This window comes from Urocitellus parryii, chromosome 3 (genome assembly GCF_045843805.1).
Source record: "Urocitellus parryii isolate mUroPar1 chromosome 3, mUroPar1.hap1, whole genome shotgun sequence".
Classification (NCBI taxonomy): Eukaryota; Metazoa; Chordata; class Mammalia; order Rodentia; family Sciuridae; genus Urocitellus; species Urocitellus parryii.
The window spans coordinates 58,544,271-58,569,903 of record NC_135533.1 but is presented as its reverse complement, the minus strand read 5'-3'; the positions used below and the strand labels follow the sequence as shown (position 1 = coordinate 58,569,903).

The window sequence follows — 25,633 nt, the reverse complement described above, 5'->3', positions numbered from 1 at the left end:
CATGCAGGTACTCCTTTGGAAACCAACTGCCTCTTCTATAGTTGTTTGCATGAGACATCTAGGGGTTAGACTTCTGAAGCTAATTTTTATGAAACTGCCAGAAATTTCCAAATTTAGTTTAAAATTTCACTCCTACCATAATCATCTTGGCTCAGGTCTTAAGATTTTCTACTTATTTGATTCCCCTGCTGTCCACTCCCAGGAACCTTTCCACTACTTATTTTTAAAAGTCAAGTAGAGGTGACACACACCCATAATCCCAGCCCTCAGGAGGCTTAGGCAGGAGCATCAAAAGTTCAAGGCCAGCCTCAGTAACTTAGTGAGACCCTGTCTCAAATTTAAAAATTAAGGACTGGGGATGTAGCACCCCTGGGTTAAATCCTGAGTACCAAAGGAAAAAGGAATTTTTTTAAAATCAGGTAAAAAGAAAAGCCCTTTCAAAAATGAGGGAGGAGCCGGGTGTGGTAGCACAAGGGGCTCAGGGGGCTGAGGCAGGAGGATCCCAAGTTCAAAGCCAGCCTCAGCAACTTAGAGAGGCCCTAAGAAACTCAGTGAGATCCTGTCTCTAATATAAAATACAAAATAGGGCTGGCAATGTGGCTCAGTGTTTGAGTGCACTTGAGTTCAATCCCTGGTACCAAAAAAAGGGCGGGGGGAGATTAGCTATTTTAGTCAGCTTTTTCTCAGCTGTGACCAAAGGACCTAAAAGAACAATTTTAGAGGGAGGAAAGTTTATTTGGGGGCTCACAATTTCAGAGATCTCAGTCCATAGACCACTGGCTCCATTTCTCAGGGCTTAAGTGAAACAGAACATCACAGCAGAAGAATGTAGTAGAGGAAAGCAACTCAAGACATCACCACAGGAAGCAGGGAGAGAAAGAGCTTTGCTAAACAAGGACAAATGTTGACCCCAGAGGTATGCCCTAAATGACCTACCTCCTCCAGCCATACTCTACCTGCCTACAGTTACCACCCACTTAATTCCTATCAGGGGATGAACACACTGATTAGATTAAGATGTTCATAACCCAATCATTTTACCTCTAAGCCTTCCTGCATTGTCTCACACATGAGTTTTTTGGGAACACCTAATATCAAAACCATAACATTAGCTAACACAGAGTACCCTATAATAATGCTTGTACATCCCTTTTAAAACTTTCCAAAATAACTTTCCTATCTTTAAGTTTTTATATTTATTTCAAACTTAAGGTAAACAAGAAGACAGGGAATAACCCCATTTAAGAGGGAAATTATTGAGGAAATAGGAAAGTTTAAAAAAATACTGTCTAATATCACTGATGCGCCTGTATGTAGCAGTCAGAACAGAGCTGTGCTTTCTCCTGGACTCTGTCAATATCAGTGTATGCAATTAATAGCCCATACCTCCTAGCAAAAATTGAGGGAACATCTTTTTTGACACAGTTTGGTTTTAAAAAATTCCTCCATAGTGCAAACTTGATTAAAAAGATGTTTCTGAGACATTATAGGAATTATAACTTTTCTGTTCATAGACAATTTTTGCTTCTATTTAATTTCCCCTATTAAAGTGTTTAAATGAATCCAGAGCTAATTTGTGTTTAGTTCTGTTTTGTTGTAAAATACCTGGAAATCACAAAAAAAGAGCCCCTTTTCCTTTGAAAATGGATGTCTATCTTTTATAATAAAGCTTCACAGATCCTTAAAGACATTGTCCTGGCTCAAATTTTTATTTTGACTTATATGGCCATCCTTGCTTATTTAGAGACAAATTTAAAAATTCTTTTCAAAAAATTTACATCTCTCAGGGTTGTTTCCTATAATACAACCTTAAATTTGATAATGTCAAAATTATTGGTTTGATTAAATTTAGGGATCATGATTACTTAGACAGAAAAACCAATATATTTAGAAACATTTGTAGGTGGGATTAAGAATCAGAAGATGACTTGCTGCTTGTTTACATTGTTACTGAGATCCAGCTAGAAAAAAATACTTTCATCAAGTGAAGAAAGGTTGCTAGGTTCTAAATTTTGGGTTTTTTTTTTTTTTTCCTGCTTGAGGCTGAAGGTCATACTTCCTCTTCAGTACTACTGTACTCTGACTCTTTCACTGTCACCTCTGGGACACCTTTAAATGGTTTTGTATATTGAACATTAAGAGGATTGCCACCACCGTCATAGCCAAACCAACTTGGAGGATCACTGCAGCTGTATTCCTGATGCTGGACTACAGATGACATTTTGTGAGCTGCCTCCCTAGAATAACAATGATTAGTGTTAGCAAGTTAATTCCTAGTATACCATTTTCAACTAGACCACATTTGGAATTAAGAGAACTTTGTCACAAGTTGAATTCACTTCAGAGCTCTCTTGCCTTTCTGGATAACTGGGCTGATAACCAGGATCCCAGAGCCTAAGCAGGTCTGGTTCAGCCTGTTCAGAGTACTCAGTGAGTGGGTAAGAAGACTGCATGGCCATGGAGTGGGAACACTGAGGTCACTCTAAATAGAGAGCTCTTGAGCAAGCCCTCTCCTGGTATATCCAGGGTTTCTAATAAGGGAGTAACCTAACCAGCCAACCTATGAAGGCAGACCAGGCACCAGGGCAGAAGCTCTTAACCCAGACGTCACAGATCCTCGTTAGATACATGAATGAACTAACTTCAGGGAGGTCCATGAGGGTCTCTGAAAGTCCACGTAGTTTTGTTTCAAATACACATTTCCCTGAGAAGAAGGTCTGTGACTCAAAAGAGTCCACAGCCAAATGATTAAAAATAACTGTCTTTCTTGGGGAAGGAAGGAAGGAAGAAAGGGAGGGAGGGAGGGAAGGAGGGAGGAGGAAAGCATCAGAAACAAAGTATATCAAAGCCATTTTGAGGGCAGAGGACTTTCCTAGGAAATTGGTTCAAATTACAAGGCCAGTACTAAAAAGGCAATGAATAATTGGCCACTTGTATTGGATTAGAAATGAGTAACTATGATGTTCACCCATTAAGGGCCTACTTTCCCCACTACTATTGCAGTCTGTTACACTGAATTATTAATTGCAAAAGTAACTGAGTCATTGATATGGAGCTGGTATTACCACACCTTGGAGTTAAATTTGTACTAAATGTCCATATGAGTTCAGATAGGGCAATGAAAATGGAAAAAGCAGAGACATGTTAGTTTAAAATGCTGTTAATCATAACCAAACTCAACAAGGAGACAACCAAAGCATTGCTAATTCTGCCTCTTACCACATTGCTTTTTGGCTAACATACTTGCACTCACACATGATTTATATAAATTTAAAGAATAATTTGAGTAAAAGTAATTGTTATATACTAATTTCTAGTTCAAAACTACCATCTCCTTGTGCTAAAACTTGGCAAACAAGTGTCGTTTCTTAATATTTATTCTCAAAGTGTGAAATGGTAAATTATGGTCAAAAATAAGGTTTTATATTGTTAATTTTAAAAATATTTTTAAAGGATCTATTCTATGTTAAACATCTTGTATAAACCTTTATATGTCCTCTAAGTAAAACATTATTATATAAAAAGAATAAGCTTGTATCTTTTGCTTTCCCCATATTCTTCTGATATTTCTTTTTTTTTTTCAATTCTATGGAATTGAGATTTCTGTACCTCTTCATATATCTTCTGCAAGATTTCCCTCCAAAGACTTACCAAAACAAAATACCAAGTATTGGAGTAAATTGAGGCATAATACATTGGCATCACCAGTTTCAAAGGGGGGAGATACTATCCCAAGCAGCAGAACTCCGTTGTTAACCTTCATCCCATCTCTACCTGTCTAAACTTTATCCATCAAACTCCAAGCCAATCTAGCCTCTTGTATAAAGATTCGACCCAATGCGTTCCTTCTCTGAACTTCTTTAGGAAGTTAATCATATAATTAATTTCTTTCTAATATAGAACCTCATGGCATTGTTTATAATTTTGAACTTTGTTATCTTCCTTTGGTTTAAAAAAATAGTAAGTTATTTAAGGCCATAATTTCTTTGTCTCTCTGTGAAACCTAGCATTAACAGCCAAAGGAAGAGATTTCAGCAGCTGAGTGTGAAAGTCCTTTTAACTCTCTTGACTTCTGCTGGTTTGCTGGTCTAGAAGAGGCATTTTTAGGTCCCTATTTCCAATGCCCTCCTGACCCTTGTCCTTTGAATCAGCTCTGGACACACATACAGCAGTTCACAGTTGTCATTTGATTCAACACCACTGACACTGATTGTAGTACCAGATACTATAGTTAGAGACAACAGAGGCCTTGGCCTTTAAGAAAAGGAAATGTTTATTTTAGAGAGTAAAGGATCTCCAGGTAGTTGACTAAATTATATGTTTTTGAGGGTTCTAGATAGCTGGTGTGAGGATAAGTACAATTATTGCTAAGTTTGATGATGTTTATTTTGGGGGGTACCAGGGATTAAACTCAGGAGCACGTCACCACTGAGCCACACCCCCAGCCCTATTTTTGTATTTTATTTAGAGACAGGATCTTAGTGGCTTAGTGCTTCACTTTTGCTGAGGCTGGCTTTGAACTCACAATCCTCCTGCCTCGGCCTCCGCTGGGATTACAGGCATGCTCCACCATGCCCAGCTTTGACAATGTTTATTAAATATCAGGTCATATAGTTCCTCAGTCAGCTATGAGCCAGGGTCAATTTGTTGGTATCTGTGATATAAAAATAGTAATCCAATAGTGGGGGAGCCTTTTCAGACCCTGGAGTTTGTAGAATGACAGTTATATCTTATGGTCGGTGCTCTCTTGCAAAACAACTATAGCTAGCTAGTTTGCTCATTGACCAACAAAAGTTTGCTCCTCTTCTGGTTTAAAAACACTGGGATGAGCCAAGCTTCTTGTTTTGCAAAGTTAGTGTAGTGTTTCCAGATTATAGTAAGTATGGGGAAATTTGTTGATAAAGCCATTTCTTCTGGAAGCTGTGATTGCATTTTAAGGGCTGCAAACATATTTTCATGTTAAAAAATGGATTCAATTATTGAGCCTCTTCCCAAATAAGAAAAATCTCCTCTTTCCTAGAAGCCAAAGGTTCCATTTCACCCATACAAAACAAAACACCTTAGTTGAGGGAACCACACTGGCCCTGGCAAGAGCAAACAACAAATAAGGGACTAGAGATTTTGTCTCTTGTTTCGAAGGGTCCATATTATGGTTTGGATGTGAGGTATCCCCCAAAAGCTCCTGTTAATGTGGGAGTATTCAGAGGTAAAATGACTAGATTTTGAGAGCAATAACTTAATCAGTCCATATTAGTTTGCATGGACTGACTGGGAGGTAACTGAGGGCAAATGGGGTGTGGCTGGAGGAGGTGGGTCACGAGGGTCATACCCTGGAAGGGTTGGTTTTCTCCGTGGCCCCTTCCCTGGTTCCCTTTTCTCTTTCTGTTACCTGACCTCACCATGAGCTAAGCAACTTTCCTCTGCTGAACCCTTCCCCCATGATGTTCTCCTTACCTTGGGCAATGGAGTCAACTGACTATGGACAAAACTTCTGAGACCATGGGCCAAAATAAGCTTTCTCTCCTTTAAGTTCTTCTTGTCAGATATTTTGGACATGCTATGAAAAAGCTGACTAAAACAGTCCACAGACACTGTACATTTCCAGTTCCACTTAAGGATGTAAGTGGAAAAGGAAGCTGCTCTGCAGCCCCTAGAGATGGCCTCAAACAGCTGCATGCAGTCAGGCCTTACCATTTCTGTAGTTGAAGTTTTGAAGCCAAGTATTTCAGGAGCCCCCAGACTGACAAACAGTACCCTCTTTTAGATATTGGACATAAAGACAGATGTTCTTCGAGCCTTTCAATTTCAAACACTGGAACTCTTCCAGTCACTCTGCAGTGAGGACTGTCTTCCATTGCTAGACAAAGATGTAATCAAAGCGCTGTAGGCCTTTTTCCTGCTGGAACTGAGCCAGGACAGAGCTTCTAAGAAGACTAAAAAGTGGTAGTCTGACCTCTTTAGACAAAGAAATGCATAGAACAAGCCTGCCTTCTTCTAGGCATTAGGGCCAAGTCTCTACCTGCTTCTTGTTGATAGAGACAGGCAGGCATTGTAGTAGAAGACAAATTAGGACTTGTTGCTGTTCTGACTTAGATAAAGAGATTTTCTAGAGATCTAGTATAATTAGAATTTTGCATTGAGATTTGGGAACAAGGCCCAAGTAAATATAAATTCTGCCTTGCTTTGGTTTTTTTTTTGTGTGTGTGCACATGCACACACACACACACACACACACACACACACACACACTAATCTAGGAACCCTGCAATAGAACTGAGTAATTAATGGTACAATTGGGCTATTACTGGATATCTTGAGTGTTCTTGGCCAGACACCATATTAATCACTTGTTAATATCCATACCATGATTAAGTTTAAAGAGTTCCTTGCCAGAAAGTCTTCATTCTACCTAAAATTCCTCTTTTTTTTTTAGAGAGAGAGAGAGAGAGAATTTTTTAATATTTATTTTTTAGTTTTAGGCGGACACAACATCTTTGTTTGTATGTGGTGCTGAGGATCGAACCCGGGCCGCACACATGCCAGGCGAGCGCGCTACCGCTTGAGCCATATCCCTAGCCCTAAAATTCCTCTTATTAAAAGTTCAATAATATTATCTCCAAAAATAGTGATTGGCAAAATCACTATTGATTAATCGATGAGATGCTAAACTCCTTTGAGTAGCACATTATTTATTAACACTGTCATCTTGCCCAGAATTAGCTGTTTAATGATTTAACAAGTTCAGCAGGGACTCCAAGGTCCTTATTTCATGGCATCTTCCTTAAATGATTTTACTGACATTTATATCAGAGTTATCTCCAGACTTATCAGAGTAGATTGAGTCTCTACCCTGCTTCAAAAATTTTCAAGGAGTTGCTCCTTTCTCTTTGACCCAGCTCCAGTTAGCTGCCCTCTTCTTACAGACCTGGACTTAGGGCATGCCTGCTTTACAAATAATTTTCCTTCCTCGCTCCCTCCCTCCCTCCTTCATTTCCCTTCTCTTCCCCTTCCACACACCCTTGGACCAGAAACCATTTCACCCTCAAGTGACAAGGGCTATGGTTCAGCTTATTCCATGGCTACTTAATTAAGAAAGTTTATTTATGAAATGTACATGCTTGAGGTAGTTTTCCTCATTTCCCTTTCAGGGGATTTGTCACTGATATATAGAAATACCTTTGATTTATGGGTATTGATTTTATATCCTGCTACTTTGCTGAATTCATTTATTCTAGAAGTTTTCTGATGGAATTTTTTGATCTTCTAGGTATAGAATCATATCCTTGGCAAATAGTGCTAATTTGAGTTCTTATTTTCCTATCTGTATCCCTTTAATTTCTTTCATCTGTCTAATTACTCTGGCCAGTGTTTTAAGACCTATGTTAAATAGTAGTAGTGGGAATTTTGTTCCAGTTTTAGAGGGAATGCTTTCAATTTTTCTCCATTTCGAATGAAGTTGGCCTGGAGTTTAGCATAGATAGCTTTTATGATGTTGAGTTATGTTCCTGTTATCCCTAGTTTTTCTAGTGTTTTGAACATGAAGGGGTACTGTATTTTGTCAAATGCTTTTTTCTGCATCTGTTGAGGTGATTATATGATTCTTATCTTTAAGTCTATTGATGTGATGAATTACATTTATTGATTTCTATATGCTGAACTAACCTTGTATCCCTGGGATGAATCCCACTTGATCATGGTGCATGATCTTTTTGGTATGTTTTTGTATCGATTTGCCAGAATTTTATTGAGAATTTTTGCATCTATGTTCATTAGAGATATTGATTTGAAGTTTTCTTTCTTTGATGCGTCTTTTCCTGGTTTTGGAATCAGGGTGATACTAGTCTCATAGAATGAGTTTGGAAGTGCTCCCTTTTTTTCTATTTCACAAAATAATTTGAGGAGTATTGGTATTATTTCTTTATTAAAGATCTTATAGAATTCAGCTGTGTATCCATCTGGTCCTGGTCTTTCTTGGTTGGTAGACTTCTGATGGTATCTTCTATTTTATCACTTGAAATTGATCTGTTTAAATTGTGTATATCATCCTGATTCAATTTGTGCAAATTATATGACTCTAGAAATTTTTGATGTCTTCAATATTTTCTATTTTATTGAAGTACAAGTTTTTTGAATCATTTCTGATTATCTTTTATATTTTTATAGTGTCTGTTGTGATGTTTTCTTTTTTTATCACGTATGTTAGTAATTTGAGTTTTCTCTCTCCTTCTCTTCATTAGCATGGCTGAGGGCTTGTCAGTTTTATTTATTTTTTTCCAAAGAACCAACTTTTTGTTTTGTCAACTTTTTCAGTTGTTTCTTTTGTTTCAATTTCATTGGTTTTAGCTCTGATTTTAATTATTTCCTGTCTTCTACTAATTTTTGTGTTGGTTTGTTCTTCTTTTTCTAGGGCTTTGAGATGTAATGTTAGGTCATTTATTTGTTGACTTTTTCTTCTTTTAAGGAATGAACTTTCCTCTTAGTACTGCCTTAATAGTGTCCCAGAGATTTTGATATGTTGTATCAGTGTTCTCATTTAATTTTTTAACCTCCTCCTTGATGTCTTTTGCAACTCATTGTTCATTCAGTAGCATATTATTTACTCTCCAGGTGTTGGAGTAGCTTTTATTTTTTATTTTATCATTGTTTTCTAGTTTCATTCCATTATGATCTGATAGAATAATGAGGAAAATTACCCAATTTACAATAGCCTCAAAAAAAAATACATGGGAATCAACTTAAGGAAAGAGGTGAAAAACCTCTATAATGAAAACTACAGAATGCTAAAGAAAAAAATTAAATTAATTAAATTATTTCCTTAGAAGATGGAAAGATCTACCTTGTTCTTGGATAGGCAGATTAATATTGTCAAAATGACCATACTACCAAAATCAATATAGAGATTTAATGCAATTCCAGTCAAAATCCCAATGTCATAGAAATAGAAAAATAAGTCATGAAATACATCTGGAAAAATAAGAGACCCAGAATAGCTAAAGCAATTCTTAGCAAGAAGAGTAAAGCAGGTGGCATCACTATACCAGACCTTAAACTATACTACAGAGCAATAGTATAAAAAATGGCATGGTATTGGCACCAAAATAAGATTGGTAGACCAAAGGTACAGAATAGAGGACACAGAAATAATCCACATAACTACAGTTATCTTATATTAAACAAAGTCACCAAAAACATACATTGGAGAAAAGATAGCCTTTTCAACAAATGGTGCTGGAAAAACTGGAAATCCATATGTAATAAAATGAAATTAAACCCCTCTCTGTCACCATGCACAAAATTCAAAGTGGATGAAGGACCTAGGAATTAAACCAGACACCCTGCACCTAATAGAAGAAAAAGCAGGCCCAAATCTCCATCATGTTGGATTAGGCCCTGACTTCCTTAGACTCCAATAGCAAAGGAATTAAAATTAAGAATGAATAAATGGGATGGATTCAAAATTAAAAGCTTCTCAGCAAAAGAAACAATCAGTGAGGTGAGTAGAGAGCCTACATTTTGGGAGCAAATTTTTACCACACACACATCAGATACAGCACTAATCTCTAGGATATATAAAGAACTCAAAATATCAAATCAAAAAAACCCCACAAATAACCCAATCAATAAATTGAACAGACAGTTTTTAGAAGATGATATACAATCAACAAATATTTTTAAAAATGTTCAACATCTCTAGAAATTAGAGAAATGCAAATCAAAACTACTCTAAGATTTTATCTCACTCCAGTCAGAATAGCAGCTATTAAGAATATAAACAACAACAAATGTTGGTGAGGATGTAGGGCAAAGGGCACACTCTTACATTGCTGGTGGGACTGCAAATCGGTGCAACTAATCTGGAAAGCAGCATGGAGAATCTTTGGGAAACTGGAAATGGAACCACCATTTGACCAGCTATCCCACTTCTTGGTCTACACCCAAAGGACTTAAAAACAGCATGCTACAGGGACACAGCCACATCAATGTTTATGGCATCGCACTTCACAATAAATAAACTGTGGAAGCAACCTAGATGCCCTTCAGTAGATGAATGGATAAAGAAAATGTGGTATATTCACACAATGGAATACTATTCAGCATTAAAACTTAAATGGATGGAATTGGAAAATATAATGCTAAGTGAAGTTAGCTAATCCCAAAAAACCAAATGCTGCATGTTTTCTCTGATATAAGGATGCTGATTCATAATGGAGTTGGTGGATGCATGGCAGGATTAGACGAACTCTAGATAGCACAAAGGGGAGGCAGGGGAAGGGAGGGGGTATGTGGGTAGGAAAGATGGTGAAATGAGATGGGTATCATTACCCTAAGTACATGGATGAAGACATGAATGATGTGACTCTACTTTGTGTACTACCAGAGATATGAAAAATTGTGTTCTATGTGTGTAATAAAAATTGTGATGCATTCTACTGTCATACATAACAAATTAGAATAAAAAATTTTTTAAAAATAAATGCTTGGACCACATTCTGTCCTTTAGACTTTGATAATGTTAATTCTTAATATTAATTTTTCCCGGTTGCAGAAAAGAACCTGACCTTTTTAGGGAATGTTAGGATTCTCCTTCTGCACATTTCACAAACTATTTCATTAGGTCAATTAAAATACTTACATTTTTTCACCCTTAGTAATAGAGGAAAAAAGATTTATTGTGAGCTTGTTTAATCCGATTATTTTCCTAGCCCTAGGGCAAATTAACTAAATGGATTGTACTTTGAGAAAGGAGCAGTAGAGAAAGAGCTAGAGATAAGCTACAGAGGCAGAGTTAAGCTTGGGACACCTGCTTGGTCAAGGAAAGGAAGGTGCTTAAAGTAGAAGGGCCACTGGGAAAGGGATATGACACCACAAAGACCAGTTTAGAAGAGAACTTCCACGCTTCTACTCAAATGTTAGATTTAAGTAGGCAAAAAATAAACAAATGAAATTTCTTAACACTGAAAGCCACTGTGTATTACAAATGTCATAGCCATATATTCTATTTCTCAGAAAGTCATTCTCAAAGCTCTTTGTGCTCAGCAGCATACTTACATGGAAATGTGTCTGCAGTATTGCATCTTAAGGATCCGGAGTTGTTTGCAGCCTACCTTAAGGTCGTCAAGGATTTGGTCAGTAAGTCGGATACAACCAGAGATATCCAAAATATGCAGGTAACGGCATTTTGCTGATAACATCTCTATTGCCAAGTCAGTAATCTGAACACACAGCCAAAGTAAGTACTGGTTATTCAAACTTACCCTACAGAAGAACAATGTCTTAGTCAATTTGGGCTGCCACAATAAAATATGGACAGCTTAAACATCAAGTGTTTCTCAGATTTTGAGGTTGGGAAATCCAAAATCATGGTCAATATCAGGATCGTGTGCCTGCACATTTGGTATCTGGTGAGGCTTCTCTTTCTTGTTTGCAGATGTCTGCCACCTTGCCATATTCTCACATGGCAGTGAGATCATACATACCCTAGTCTTTTCTCATAAGCACAAAATCCCATAATGGAAGCTCCATTCATGATCTCTTCTAAACCTGTTTACCTCCCAATGTCTCCACCTCCTGATATTGTCACATGGGTGTGTGTAAGAAAGGTAGAATAGCCAGGTTGTGGAAAGGGACAAGTAGGTGAGATAGATGCTTGGAGGCCAGGAGAGGAAGAAGAGCAGAAGTAACAAAGACAACACAAATCCCATCCAAGATGAGGGTCCCCACATCTTGTAAGTTTGACAAAAAGTTCAACATATGAATGAGGGGAAGGGGAGCCCAAGATTCAGTCCATAACAAGCAAAATCAAGCCTCTTGCAGATTCTTTCACCCATGTGATGAGCCAAGTTAGTGGTGTAAGTCTATTTCTAAATAAGATAGAATAGCAAAATGTCTGCCACAAGTGGCAGTGATTTTGTTGTCATCTTAAAATCCACTGATTTGGATGAGAAACTTCATCAGAATTTCCTTTGTGATACCTGTCACAGCAAAATGAGCAACATATAAAATGTCATAGAGATGGGGCTTGGCTTTAAAATCCATTCTAAGGCTAAAAATCCATTCAATTTGGAAAGGTATTCTTAATAACATTGTATGTTTCAAACCTATAAAATATAGGTTTGAATATATATATTTTTTCCCTGAAGTTAACTTGCAAATGAGATCAGATTCCTATGAAAAGGGTGTGGACATATCTGATAGATTGTGTGTAAGAAAGGTGGCATCATAGGAAAAGAACAGCAGAAGCCACAGAGACTATATAAATTCCACTCTCTGAGAAACTCTGTTGAATGTTCCCACATCTTGCAAATTTGACCAGATGTTCTGCAGAGGTAATTCAACTCCATTTCTTAGTTTATTTCACTTACTCAGGGCCTAGCTTTTGAATTTATAGCTGAGCTGAGACTTGCTGCAGAATCAACTAGATTACTCTCCCCAAAGGAATCTTTCTCCAACTGGATTTAATTTCTTATTTTATGTTTGAACATTCTAAAAAACATATGTCATGAGACTTGGCTTTTGTTTTTCAACATAAAGTTAGGAGAATTGTGCAGAAAAGCAATTCAGTTCAAAATATATGCCTTTTAGGTCTGCAAAAATAGATGGTGTCATTGTCTAAGCATGCCCTGTTTCCAGATCATGCTTTGGACCAAGGTTCAAATTGCAACTGATTCTAATGAAAATGCCTTCAGACATTCCTGCTGTACTCTGAGGCTATCATTGAAAAAAATAAACAAAAAAATACTCAGCACTGTAGATGAAAGTAAGGACAATGAGATGACAGAAAAGTTCAGGGCAGATGGAGCTCGGGGTATTAGTAGGTTTTGCTTAATAATGAAAGGTTGAAAAGAAGCTCAATATTTCCTATATATTAAAAGTTCAAGATGCTCAATAAAGTAGGTGACATTTGGAGTATTTATGGATTAAGGACTGGGAACTGGGGATGGAGTCTAGCTACATTTCTAACTCAGAAACAAGGTCTGGTCCCAGGGCAGAGATTATGTTATTCCCAACTCACCTCCCTTTGATTCTCTGGAAAAAGAGGCTTGATTTTGCTTGTTATGGACTGAATCTTGGGCTCCCCTTCCCCTCATTCATTTTGTAGTTGTAGATGGACAGTTGTAGATGGAATTTTGTAGTTGTAGATGGACAGCATGCCTTTATTTTATTTGTTTATTTCTATATGGTGCTGAGGATCAAACCCAGGGCCTCACACCTGCTAGATGAGTGCTCTACCTCTGAGCCACAACCCCAGCCCCTTGGCTTATTTTTTAAAGGCAGTTATTTTATATTTTAGAAATAACTTAAACACAGAGCCAAATATTAGCAAAGGAAAATAGCAATTACATATTTATCATTTCAACATAACTACTTTTAATATTCTGGAGTACTTCTTAATTAGTGTAATATAAGTTCAAGGGAATTTTTAAAGATATTCAACATACTAAACAACACAACTTCCCCAGCACCCCTTCCCCTTGCCTTCTTGGAATGTGTTTGTGCCCTATGAAGAAGTTCAGCTAGAAATGTAGCTAAATCATCTCCATCCCCAGTTTCCAGCCCTTAATCCATAAATACCCCAAATATCACCTCCTAGGATAAGACCATGTCAAGCAAGCAGATGCTATCTCAGCAGAGGTTCCTGGACCAATCAGCTCTAAGTGGAACCAACAGATGGCAGCAGCTACATGGCAACCTTGGGTACAACCATTAGCAGAAGAATCACCCAACCCAGACCAGTCCAAACAGATTTTTTTTTTTTTTTTGGTACCAGGGATTGAACTCAGGGGCACTTAACCACTGAACCATATCCCCAGCCCTTTTTTATATTTTATTTAGAGACAGGGTCTCGCTCAGTTGCTTATGTTCTCAATAAGTTGCTGAGGCTGGCTTTGACTCTCTATCCTCCTACCTCAGTTTCCCAAGCCTCTGGCATGTGCCACCTGGCCACAGAATTGTGAGTATATTAAATGGTAGTTCCTTTAAGCTATCAAGTTTTGGGTGGCTGGTTACATAACTAATATATTAGCCAACAACATGTAATGAAAGTTTCACCATTTCTAATATACTGTAATATGATCCACTGATCTTGCAACCTTTGATTCTCCTATGACAATTTTTAAACTCCTAAACTGAAAGAATTTCCAAACGTGAGCCAGCTACACTAAGAAAATCAAGATGCAAAAGGTAGGTCTGTCCTGGGGAGTCCCAGATTCAGCAAACATCTTCTTTCTGTCCCTTTATATGTAAGTCTATGGGACTAGGTTGTCACTACAGTAAACATTGTCATTTGCCCAGTGCCTATACCTTTCCATTACTAATTTCCCCATCTGTAAATAAGATTAATTAAAAACAGACAATCAAAAAGTATTGTTAACTCTAATCTCCTAGTGTTATCAAAGCTCTGGAGACATTTCTGATAATGTTTGTGATACACTGTTTCATCATATTACCATGAGTTGGAGAGAAATGCCTCAGGTAAGAGCAGCAGGGTTTTGTGGCCTGGTTCAATTACCTCCTCAGATCTATGATAGCTGCAGGAGAGTTCTCCTGCTAACTTTGTATCCACCCAGTTCTCTTCATTTTCTTGCTCACAGTTTTCAAGAATAACTGTAGGCTGTGATGGGAGCACAACATCCTGAGATGGAGTACTGGCTAGAGCAACCTGGGTTCTGTTCCAGCCCCCCTTGTAGTGATGTGTCTCTAGTGTTTCTGCTCTGTGTGTCATTTTATCCCTAGGATATAAACCCCACAAAAGGCTATTTTCTGGAGTTACTCAGCTGTGGTGCAAGTAGAATATGTATTGGAGACTTCATTCCCCCTGGAAGCTCTCCTGAGCCTTAGCGGACCTACTCTTAATGAATCCTAGGCTTCTATTATCCCTTGCTACCTGCTTATAATAAACTGTTTCATGTGACTTATTGCATATGAGTGTGTTCTGTCTCACTAGACTCAGCCAAGTTGGTAAACAGCATCAGATGAACCTATGTCACATCACCTACACCTCCCTGACAGGCAGAAATGCAATTCCACAGCCCTGACTGGGGTTTGGATAAGATTACTTTTTCTCCATCAAAGTGCATTGCAGAAATATTTTGTCATTGTTGTTCAGGGATTCGCTTTAATTTTTCCCTTCTCCCATGCCCCTCTGTTCTTTGTTTCTAATCATTATTAACTCCTACCTCAAATCATAAGAATCAAGGATGACAATGTTAAGTAACAGAACAGTACTGAGGCCTCTGAAGTAGGTCCACAACAGCCAGCCTTTCTCCTGATTTGAACTATGTTTGTATTCCTGGTATTTTAGTGTGGGTATGATGAGGTCACAGTACTGACTCACTGTGGAGGTGAGGTGGCTGCTTGGGAAAATTGGCCTTTTAAGAGATATGTAAAATAAACACTTAAAATTCACCTGTGGGCTGGTGGGAAACCTTGCATACAATGATGAGCCAAATACTGGTGTATTTTATGGCCCACTAAAGTAATGCAAGTGGAATAGATTGGGCTGGGCCACTGGAGATGAAGTGAGGTGAGTTGAGGGATATACTCAGGTTGGCCCAAATAATGGTCACCACATTTTAATTAGGATACTTATCTGACCCACAATATAATTAACAATTCAGATGGTAAAACTAAATCCTACTATTCCTTTACAGTGGGTTTCTGAAATAATCAGAAATAATCAGCATTTACTCCCGTTCCTTTTCCTGCCCTTAGACCTTTGATACACAGTGCAGTTTGTGACATCTTATTTATGTAACATATTCTTTAACTTCCAGGCTGCAACAGAATATCCCAATTTATAGAAAATTTCCCTCAGTTTCTTCTTACCAAAGAAGACAAAACAATCCTCTGCCCAATTTCCTGTTCTTATTGGAGCCTTTCCTTTTCTCATCCTGCTACTTTCTTCCATAGTTAGTGGAGCCACTAAAGAGCTTGTGCCCATCTGTCCTGTTTTGCAGCCAGGGCAGTTCCCAGTAAGCTATGCGTTGCCCACGTGACCCTTTGCTATGAAACGGAGAGCCCCTGTCAGCTCTCGCTGCTCAAGCAACAGAGTCAGTTTTCGGTGGTGCTAGAATGCGGGTTCCTTGGTCCAGCTTCTAGAACCAGGTGATGCTGAGCAGAAACACATCTGGTGTCCCTAGCTCTCTAAACAATTATGTTATTAAAAAGAATTTTGCTGTGAACTTTCTGGCTTAATTTTGTCATGGTTTACCACATGTCTTCCCCTACTGCCTCCTCCTCTTTATTGTTGCACAATTAGCTGTGGAAGATTTAGGAGGTTCCAGCATCCCTCTTTTAATCCATTCACCACACAAACTAAAAACACAGAAGCTAAATGTGTAGCCTTGCTAGAATACAGGCATCTTGAGAAATGGAGTGAAACTGTATAAATAAAAGTCTGTGGGTGTGCACAACAGAAGAGAGCAAAGTTGCTAATAACCTTGCAATACCTGAGGATTTTTTTAAAAAGATTTAAATATTTTTTGACTCTGTGTGTGTGTGTGTGTGTGTGTGTGTGTGCGCATGCCTGGGGATTGAACTCAGGGCCTCACACATGCTAGGCAAGCATTTTACCACCAAGCCACTTGCCCCAGCCCCTCGAGTTTTTCTTGTTAGTTTGCTTTGGTCTTTTCCTCTCGATCTGGTAATCCTTGAGTGTCTGTTCATGATTAATAGTGAGAGCTAAAAAGTGCCTGGAAACTCTGAGTGCACAGTGTGGAGCTTCTCTACCATCAACGTCAGTGAAGGGTGGTAGGATGGTTGGTTGTTGGAAAACCCCCCAATGTCAGTATTTTTAGATTTTTCATCTTGGGCTAGCCAGGGCCTCCAGAGCAGCAGCTTCAAGTCTGCCTGGAGGAAAAGATCTAGTAGCCAATTTCTGGATACACTCAGGGAAAAGTGCCTGAGTGTCTTGCACTCAGCATTCAGTCACTACGTCCCCCTTTTCACTTTTGTACCCTCCGCTCACAGCTAACCCCAGCCTGGTTGGGTGTTCCTGACCTAGTGAACAGAGGGCAAGGATGCTGTTAAACATCCCACAATGCACAGGGCAACCCCACCCCCACTATAAAGAAATATCTTGCCTGAAGGATAGCAAGTTCAAGGCCAGCATGGGCAACTTAATGAGACCCTGTGTTAAAGTAAAATAAAAAGGGCTGGGGACCTAGCTTTATGTTAGAGTGTCCCCAGGTTCAATCCCCAGTGGAAGGAGAAGGAAAGGGAGGGGAAGGCAAGGGATCTCTAGGTTTCTGTTTGTGGTAGGATGGACAACTTCCCAGAGGTGTGCTATAGAGGAGGAAATCTGAGAGACTGTGCTTCTCAAGAATTTTTAAACTCAGTCTTTCTTACTTTAACCCCTTCTTAACGTAGTACCAGAGGTATAAGGTGCCTCCAAGTTAAAAGATTGTTGTGTAAATCAGATTTTTTTTCCTCCAGCTTTCTTTACTGTTGTCTTAGGATTAAAGCTCTCTCATGTCTGCTAAATTTGTCCATCTATTTTCAAGCTCCCAAAATTTTGTTGCTCTTTTTCATGACCCATTTTTATTATCTACATGGGCCCTCACTCTTCATCTGAAGCTGTATTGGGGTTTCAAAACAAAATTATTTTTGTATATGCAGTCTACCATGTTCATCCAGAATCCAGGACTTCTAGTTCTTGATATGGGGATATGACCATAGTATATTAAGAGGAAAGAAAGTAGGTTAATGTGTTTTAGAAAGTATAAGTTGATCCTTTAAAAAAAAAAAAGACAAAATACAAACCTTCTGTTTGTAACTGTTTCTACCTCTTTGTACAAAGAAAAAAATCTATAAAAATAAGTATAAGGGCTGGGGTTATGGCTCAGTGGTAGAGCGCTTGCCTAGCATGCATGAGATACTGGGTTCAATCTCTGGCACCACATAAAAATAAATAAAATAAAGGTATTGGGTCTATCTACAACTAAAAAAAAATATTAAAAATAAGTGTAAAATGCCAACAATGGTTATGTTGAGATAATGGTGGATAATGGATTTTTACTTTTTCCTGTAAGCTTTTATATGTAGTCAATTTTTTTTACAATGAATATGTATTTCTTTTGCACAGATGCAAGAAAAATTATGAAACTCAAAAATAAGACAAAAGATGATTGTATGATTTTTCAATGTCATACTGGAATATTGTTTAACTGACCCACTTGAGGAAATCTCTAAGGTTTCCGTGCATTTGTTTGACATACTATTAGTACTGATTAAAGCCCAAACTCAGGGAAGTTACATGTTAAATTCAGGAAGCATTAGATGTTAACACTTTATGTTTTGAATGAAGAGAGATGCAAGTTATTTCTATCTGATGAAACTATACCCCCAAGGTTATGGTTGTATTGTTTTGTTAACCATTAACCACTTTTCGATCTAACCTGACAATCAATCCAACAATCTTTCTTTCTTCAATTCCTATAAATACCAAGTTTGTTCTAATGCTGTTTACACTGTCTTTATTATTTTGTTAGTTCTCTTATTAATTAATTAAATAAATCTTTAATACATGTTTATGTTTTTATGGGAATTATGTTTTTAACTTTTTGAAAATTCTACTTTAACGTACATAAACTCCTAAAGCAATTTCCAGTTTGGGGATAGGAAAAAAAATCTATAAGGAATACCCCAGACATAGCAAAGAAAACCAGTCCTACCATGAGTCCAGCCCATTAATGCTGCCCTGCCTGGGTTCTTTGGAGTGCTTCCATTTGACATGTTTGAGCTCTGACTACTTCACATACCTGTGGACAGCCAGCAATGCTGAGAGATGTGAGGGAAACGCAGTAAATGGCTATTGTCTTAATAATATCATCTGACAGCTGGAGACAATAAGAGACATCCAAGTGTTCCAAGAGCACAGAGTTTTTGCAGAATGCCTGCAAGAGAAAACCCTAGGTTAGGGGGCTGGGGATGTGGCTCAAGTGGTAGCGCGCTCGCCTGGCGTTCGTGCGGCCCGGGTTCGATCCTCAGCACCACATACCAACAAAGATGTTGTGTCTGCCGAGAACTAAAAAATAAATATTAAAAATTCTCTCTCTCTCTCTCTCTCCTCTCTCACTCTCTCTTTAAAAAAAAAAACCCTAGGTTAGAGGGTGTTTGTTTGTTTTACTTAGTCTTTATTCAAATGTTATATACACTGTATATATTTAGAGCCATCTTACCTATGGCAGTTTACTTAGTATACATTTCAGTCTCCCAAATATAAACGTTTCCATATTGTCCCAAACAAAATGAAATAACATAACATCCCAAATCTCTTTATAACAAAAGATATTCACATATCAGCTGGACAGCTTAGTAATAAAATTCAATCCTACTAATAAAATTAAGTTTTTCTAAAGTTACCTCTGAAGAAGTTTGACTCATATGATAAATAATTATTAGAGTTATATTCAGTCAAATAAATAGAGGAAGATACATCAGGAGGTGAGATTAGATGGCAAACTAATCTCTGGGGTTGACAGTGGAAGCTAATTGAAAAAAAGTGAATTCTTTGAGTTTTAATTTCATTTTCAACATTTATAACCTCCAAGAACTTAGCAAGTCACTTCACTTTCTTGAGCCCCAGTTTCCTCTTCTAATTAGGAAAATAATATCTATTCTCTCACATTATTCTGAAATGACAAAATATTCATCTGAAATTTCTAGGGCTATAAAAAGACTTGGAAGTCATTAGGACTTAGGAATTCTTCTTTTTATCTTGGTATTTCTTAATTTTCAGTAAAAACAAAGAGACCGGAGTGATAAAAATAGACCATGTGGCCCAGAATAGCTTAAGCAATCCTTAGCTAGAAGAGTGAAGCAGGTGGCATCACTATACCAGACCTTAAACTATACTATAGAGCAATAGTAACAAAAACAGCATAGTATTGGCACCAAAATAGAGTGGTACAGAATAGAGGACACAGAGACAAACCCACATAAATACAGTTATCTAATATTAGACAAAAGTGCCAAAAACATATTTTGGAGAAAAGATAGCCTCGTCAACAAATGGTGCTGGAAAAACTGGAAATCCGTATGTAATAAAATGAAATTAAACCCTCTCTCTCACCATGCACAAAACTCAAAGTGCATCAAGGACTTAGGAATTAAACCAGACATCCTGCACCTAATAGAAGAAAAAGTAGACCCAAATATCCATCATGTCAGATTAGGCCCCTACTTCCTTAATAAGACTCCTATAGCACAAGAACTAAAATCAAGAATCAATAAATGGGATGGATTCAAAATCAAAAGCTTCTTCTCAGCAAAAGAAACAGTGAGGTGAATAGAGAGCCTACAGAATGGGAACAAATTTGTAGCACACACACACATCAGATAGAGCACTAATCTCTAGGATATATAAAGAACTCAAAATCTTAACATCAAAAAAAAACCCCACAAATAATCCAATCAATAAATGGGCCAAAAAATTGGACAGACACTTCTCAGAAGATGATAAACAATCAATCAACAAATATGTAAAAAAAAAAAAGTTCAACATCTCTAGAAATTAGAGAAATGCAGATCACTCCTGTCCTGTCAGAATGGCAGCTATTAAGAATACAAACAACTAGTGTTGGTGAGGATGTGGGGCAAAGGGCACACTCTTACACTGCTGGTGGGACTGCAAACTGGTGCAACCAATCTGGAAAGTAGCATGGAGAATCTAAGGAAAACTGGGAATGGCACCACCATTTGACCAGCTATACCACTTCTTGGTCTATGCCCAAAGGACTTAAAAACAGCATGCTACAGGGATACAGCCACATCAATGTTTATGGCAGCACAATTCACAATAGCTAAATTGTGAATCCAACCTAGATGCCCTTCAGTGGATGAATGGATAAAGAAAATTTGGCATATATACATAATGGAATATTAATATATTAAAAGAGAATAAAATCATGGCATTTGCAGGTAAATGGATGGAGTTGGAGAATATAATGCTAAGTGAAGTTAGCCAATCCCAAAAAACAAATGTCGAATGTCTTCTCTGATATAAGGATGCAAATTCATAAAGGGGGTTGGGAGGGAGCATGGGAGGAATAGAGGAATTTTAGATAGGGCAAAGGGGAGGGAGGGGAAGGTGGGGACATGGGGGAAGGAAAGACAGTGGAATGAGAAGGACATCATTAACCTAAATACGTGTACGAAAACATGAATGGTGTCACTCTACTTTGGGTTCAATCAGAGACAATGAAAAATTGTGCTCTCTTTGTGTAATATAAGTTGAATTGCATTCTGTTGTCACATATAACTAGTAATTAATAAAATTTAAAAATTGTAGAAAATAACCATAAATATAATCTGAATGCTTTCCTGGTTAAAACCTAGACATTATTTTCAGAATAAAAATCACATTCTTTTTTAAAAAATTAAATAAATAAATAAACAAACAAACAAACCATGTGGAAATAACAGTTAAGAGTTTACAACCCAGCAGTTTAAAAAGAACAAAATGGTACACAAAGGTAAACACTAACAGTAATTACAAAGAAAGATTAATAAGTCAAGACAAGTAGAAATTGGAAATCAGCAACTATTCAAGCTAATATTTATAAGAAAAGTCCTTTGCCCAAATTTCAAGAATTAGAAATATCTTCATACTCAATCATTCCCAAAGGTTTTGCCTCATTTTAAAGCAGCTCAAGTTCTAAAAGTATTAAATTATAATAATTATTAAATTTTAATAAACGTACAGGATTACTAGTGAAGTGGTCCTTATTTATATGAAAAAATGGATGTCCATTGGACTACCTGTTATTTTCCTTTTAAAACTGAGGCAAAGACCTGGGCTACTGGCTCAGTTCATGGCCATCAGGCTCTCTAGAGGTAGAACCACCTGTGGTTTTCTCTCATACTGCTTATGCCTAGTTCCTTTTGTTTTAGCTCTAAGATTGGAAAGAACTAGTTACCCAGTGTTCTTCAGTAAGTTCATAGAAGAAGGACAATTATCAGGAGAAGCAATTTAGCACAGAAGACAAGACTGGGACTGTGGCATCATGCAAAGTGGGGTCAGAAGCCTGGCTCTGCCACTGTGTGGGTTACTACACCTCTCCAAGCCATGGTGTCTCATTGGGTAAAACAGAAATAACATTCATATTAAAAGGGATTGTGGAGATGATATGAAATTATACATACACATATATGGTTTCTGACAAAATATAGATTCTTGAACAATCTATAAAATTTTATATTGTATACAATGTTATTTGAGGGACAATATGTAGCACATTGGTTAGTGCTTGGCACATAGTAAGCACTCTATGAATCTTAATTACTGCTTAAGCAACACATACATTAAATTGGGACCATACAGACAAGGTTAACTTGGCATGTGATCAAGGATGATATACATTTTTTTCCCCATTAGGAGGGAAAGGGTCTATTGTACAACAAACAGGGTTACTAAAGTTAATAGTAGTGTATTGTATACTTGAAAATTTCTGAGAGTAGATTTTTTTTTAAACGTGAGAAATAATGAGTATGTGAGATGAAGGGTATGTTAATTAGCTTGGTGCAGCTATTCCACAATGTATTCATATATTGAAATGTCATGTTATATTCCATAAATAAATATAATTTTGTTAATTATAAAATGTAAAATTATTAGCAGCACAATTCATAATAGCTAAACTGTGGAACCAACTCAGATGCCCTTCAGTAGATAAATGGATAAAAAAATGTGGCATTTATACACAATGGAATATTAATATGTTAAAAGAGAATAAAATCATAGCATTTGCAGGTAAATGGATGGAGTTAGAGAAGATAATGCTAAGTGAAGTTATCCAATCCCCAAAAAACAAATGCTGAATGTTTTCTCTGATAAAAGGAGTCTGATTAGGGAGGAGCAGCATGGGAGGAATAGACAAACCCTAGTTAGGGCAGAGGGGTGGAAGGAGGACATGGGGTTAGAAATGATGGTGGAATGTGATGAACATCATTATCCAAAGTCATGTATGAAGACACGAATTGGTGAGAACATACTTTATATACAATCAGAGATATGAAAAAATGTGCTCTATATGTGTAATATGAATTGTAATGCATTCTGTTGTTATATATTTAAAAAATCAATAAAAAGTTGGAAATTTAAAAAATGTAAAATCATTAAAAAGAATAAATAAATGTTAACTCTTACTGGGATTTTTGTATGACATAATAATAACAACAATAATAATCACTTATGCTTTCAGAAAAAACAAAAGATATAGGTCATTTAACCTTAAATCATCTTTTTCTGATCACAACAGCAAACAGTAATAATTCTTTACTGTGATCTCATACAAACTTGTCTTTTTCACCTGATTCAGCACTTACAGTATTTGACTCATTCTTGCATTATGACTTTCATGGAAATCTGTCTTGTCTAGCAACTACATGATGTCGAAAATTAGAAACAACTACCAGTCAGGTCTGTAACACTGGAGATAAAAAAAAAAAAAAAAAAAAAAAAGCCTCGTGGGCACACCCAGAATGACATAGAAGGGAAACTATCTTCAAATGCTTGGAATCAATGGCCTTGAATCTGAACTCAGAGATTCACAGTCTTTTCAATAAGAATTCAGTAAGTCTTGTGGTACTGTCTGTAACTCTGCTGGTTTTAATACCCCCTCACAAGCATAATGTTTAGAAGATAGTAAATTCTCAATAATTAACCAGCTAGTTGGTCGATCCTATATAAGTGTCTTCCAGAAAATTAAGAAGTCTGTTTTAATAATATAAGAATGTTGCAGGGAACAGGATAACATTGTTTTCTACTTAGAGAATGGATAGAGTTTGAGGAACCAGAGCAAATTGATAGCAAGAAAAAATATTTAAACTTTAAGAATAATTTACTGAAAGAAGAGCAGCTTTAAAGGGAAATTAAACCCTCTTCAGCAGTATCTGCCAATGTCTTTGGTCTATTCAAACCAATCCTGCTTTATACATTTTCAAAGCTCTTAATATCCTTTGAAACAATTTCTCCAATGTTTTAAATTAAATAACTTATAAAATGACTATAAGCTACATGCATGGTAGCATTGAATCATTTGTCATACACAACTTGATACATGCATGGTAGCATTCTCATCCATGGAAAATCTGAGGCACAATGATTAGTCCAAGGTGTAGGCTAAATAAGTGGCAAACTAAGAACCTTTCCTCTCTAGTAATTCACATTTTCCTTAAGAGACACGCAAGTCATGTTAAGGACTTAAGTCTGCAATCACTCATGAAATCTCATTTTCCCCCACAGATAAATTTATCCTATGCACTCTGGCTCCACTGCTACAGAATGATTCATATATCAATGCCATTTATTTTCTTTTCTTGGAAAATGCTCACTAAGCTTCTTCCAAGTCAGAGGCTTTTATAGTGAGGATGGAGAGAAAATGCAAAAATTCTCAAGTTTGACTCTCATCCCATATCAGCCAATTTTGCTCTGGATTAATAATGTTAAAGAAAACTTCCACAGCTCCTAGTGAGTTAAATCATTTCTTCTCTGTGTCTTCTGAGCTGAGTCACAGTGCGGGGGTTTACTGACTACATTCCTATATTGGGTATGTAGAGGAGACTTTCACTCACAGTTGTTGATGGTCACAATAATGATTTCCGCCAACATCCTGACTTAAACCACCTCGACAGGTGGCAGTTCTTAGCCTTCAAAAAGCTCATTTCATGGTTCATACTCATGACACATTCTGTTGATTGTTTGCTGAATTAGGTCCTGATTAGTTCTACTGAAAAGTTGGTTTGTTTTTTCCCTTTGTCAGTTCATAACTGGTAAAATATTATGCTTTCAAGAACCAATTTTCATAATGAAGGCTATTTTGGGCTGCTTTAAAGGCTAAAAATACAACTTTCACAATTTTAAGTTATAAATTAAATATAAAACTGCAGTTTCTTAGGCCTCCTATCCCATGAAGTGTAGAGGTACAGTCCACCAAAGATGGTGTTCTTCCCACCAGGCACTGGAGAGGGTAGGTATGGTCATGGCCTGGGCAACAAAACCCAGTTTGCAGAGGAGCCTGAGGACTCTCCTGGCCAGATGCCCCTCCTGTCTCCCACCCTCCCTGTCAGGAAACCAGGCTGAACAAAGGCCTAGCTAAGGCCCAACATCACAGGAGCATCCAGTGATGTTTCTATGTGTAAAGGACTCAACAAAAGGGAAAAAGGGAAAGGCCAAGACCCAAAACAAGTACTCCCAAAGATATTCTCATAATGAAATGTACTACAAAATTATATGGTGATCGAGGGAAGAAGCTTTAGCTTTAGCTCATCCATGGAAAATCTGAGGCACAATAATTGGCCCAAGGTGTATGCTAAATCAGTGGCAAAGCTGAAATGTAGCTTTCTCTATAAAGAATTCCCAATTCCTCATGTGGCAGAAATGCCTCTTCCGGAGACTTTCTGCTCCCATTATAATTTTTATGAAACTATCTTATCTTCTTCATTGACTGTAGCTTTTTGAGGACAGAATCAATGTCCAATTTATCTTTGTAGCCCCAACACCTGGCCTGTACACTTATTCAAGATGGGAGAGTGTCTAAAGGGAATGGAGAGTACTTCTGAGCATATCTGTGAGGATAATGAATTCCCATAGAGGGCAGAAGGCCCTCAGAACATTGTTTGGTCCTGGTCCTAT

At 37.4% G+C, this 25,633-nt stretch overlaps 1 protein-coding gene across 1 annotated transcript in view; it reads right to left on the bottom strand.

The window, feature by feature from the left end:
* Positions 1-2,050: 2,050 nt before the first annotated feature.
* Positions 2,051-25,633, bottom strand: part of Fbxl13 (F-box and leucine rich repeat protein 13) — a 220,125-nt gene continuing 196,542 nt past the window's right edge. Inside the window, exons 19-21 of the mRNA XM_026384982.1 lie at positions 18,759-18,893; positions 11,050-11,213; positions 2,051-2,237 (exon numbers count right to left, since the gene is read on the bottom strand). Of these exons, the coding sequence (XP_026240767.1) occupies positions 2,051-2,237; positions 11,050-11,213; positions 18,759-18,893 (486 nt within the window). The remainder of the gene's footprint in view (positions 2,238-11,049; positions 11,214-18,758; positions 18,894-25,633) is intronic.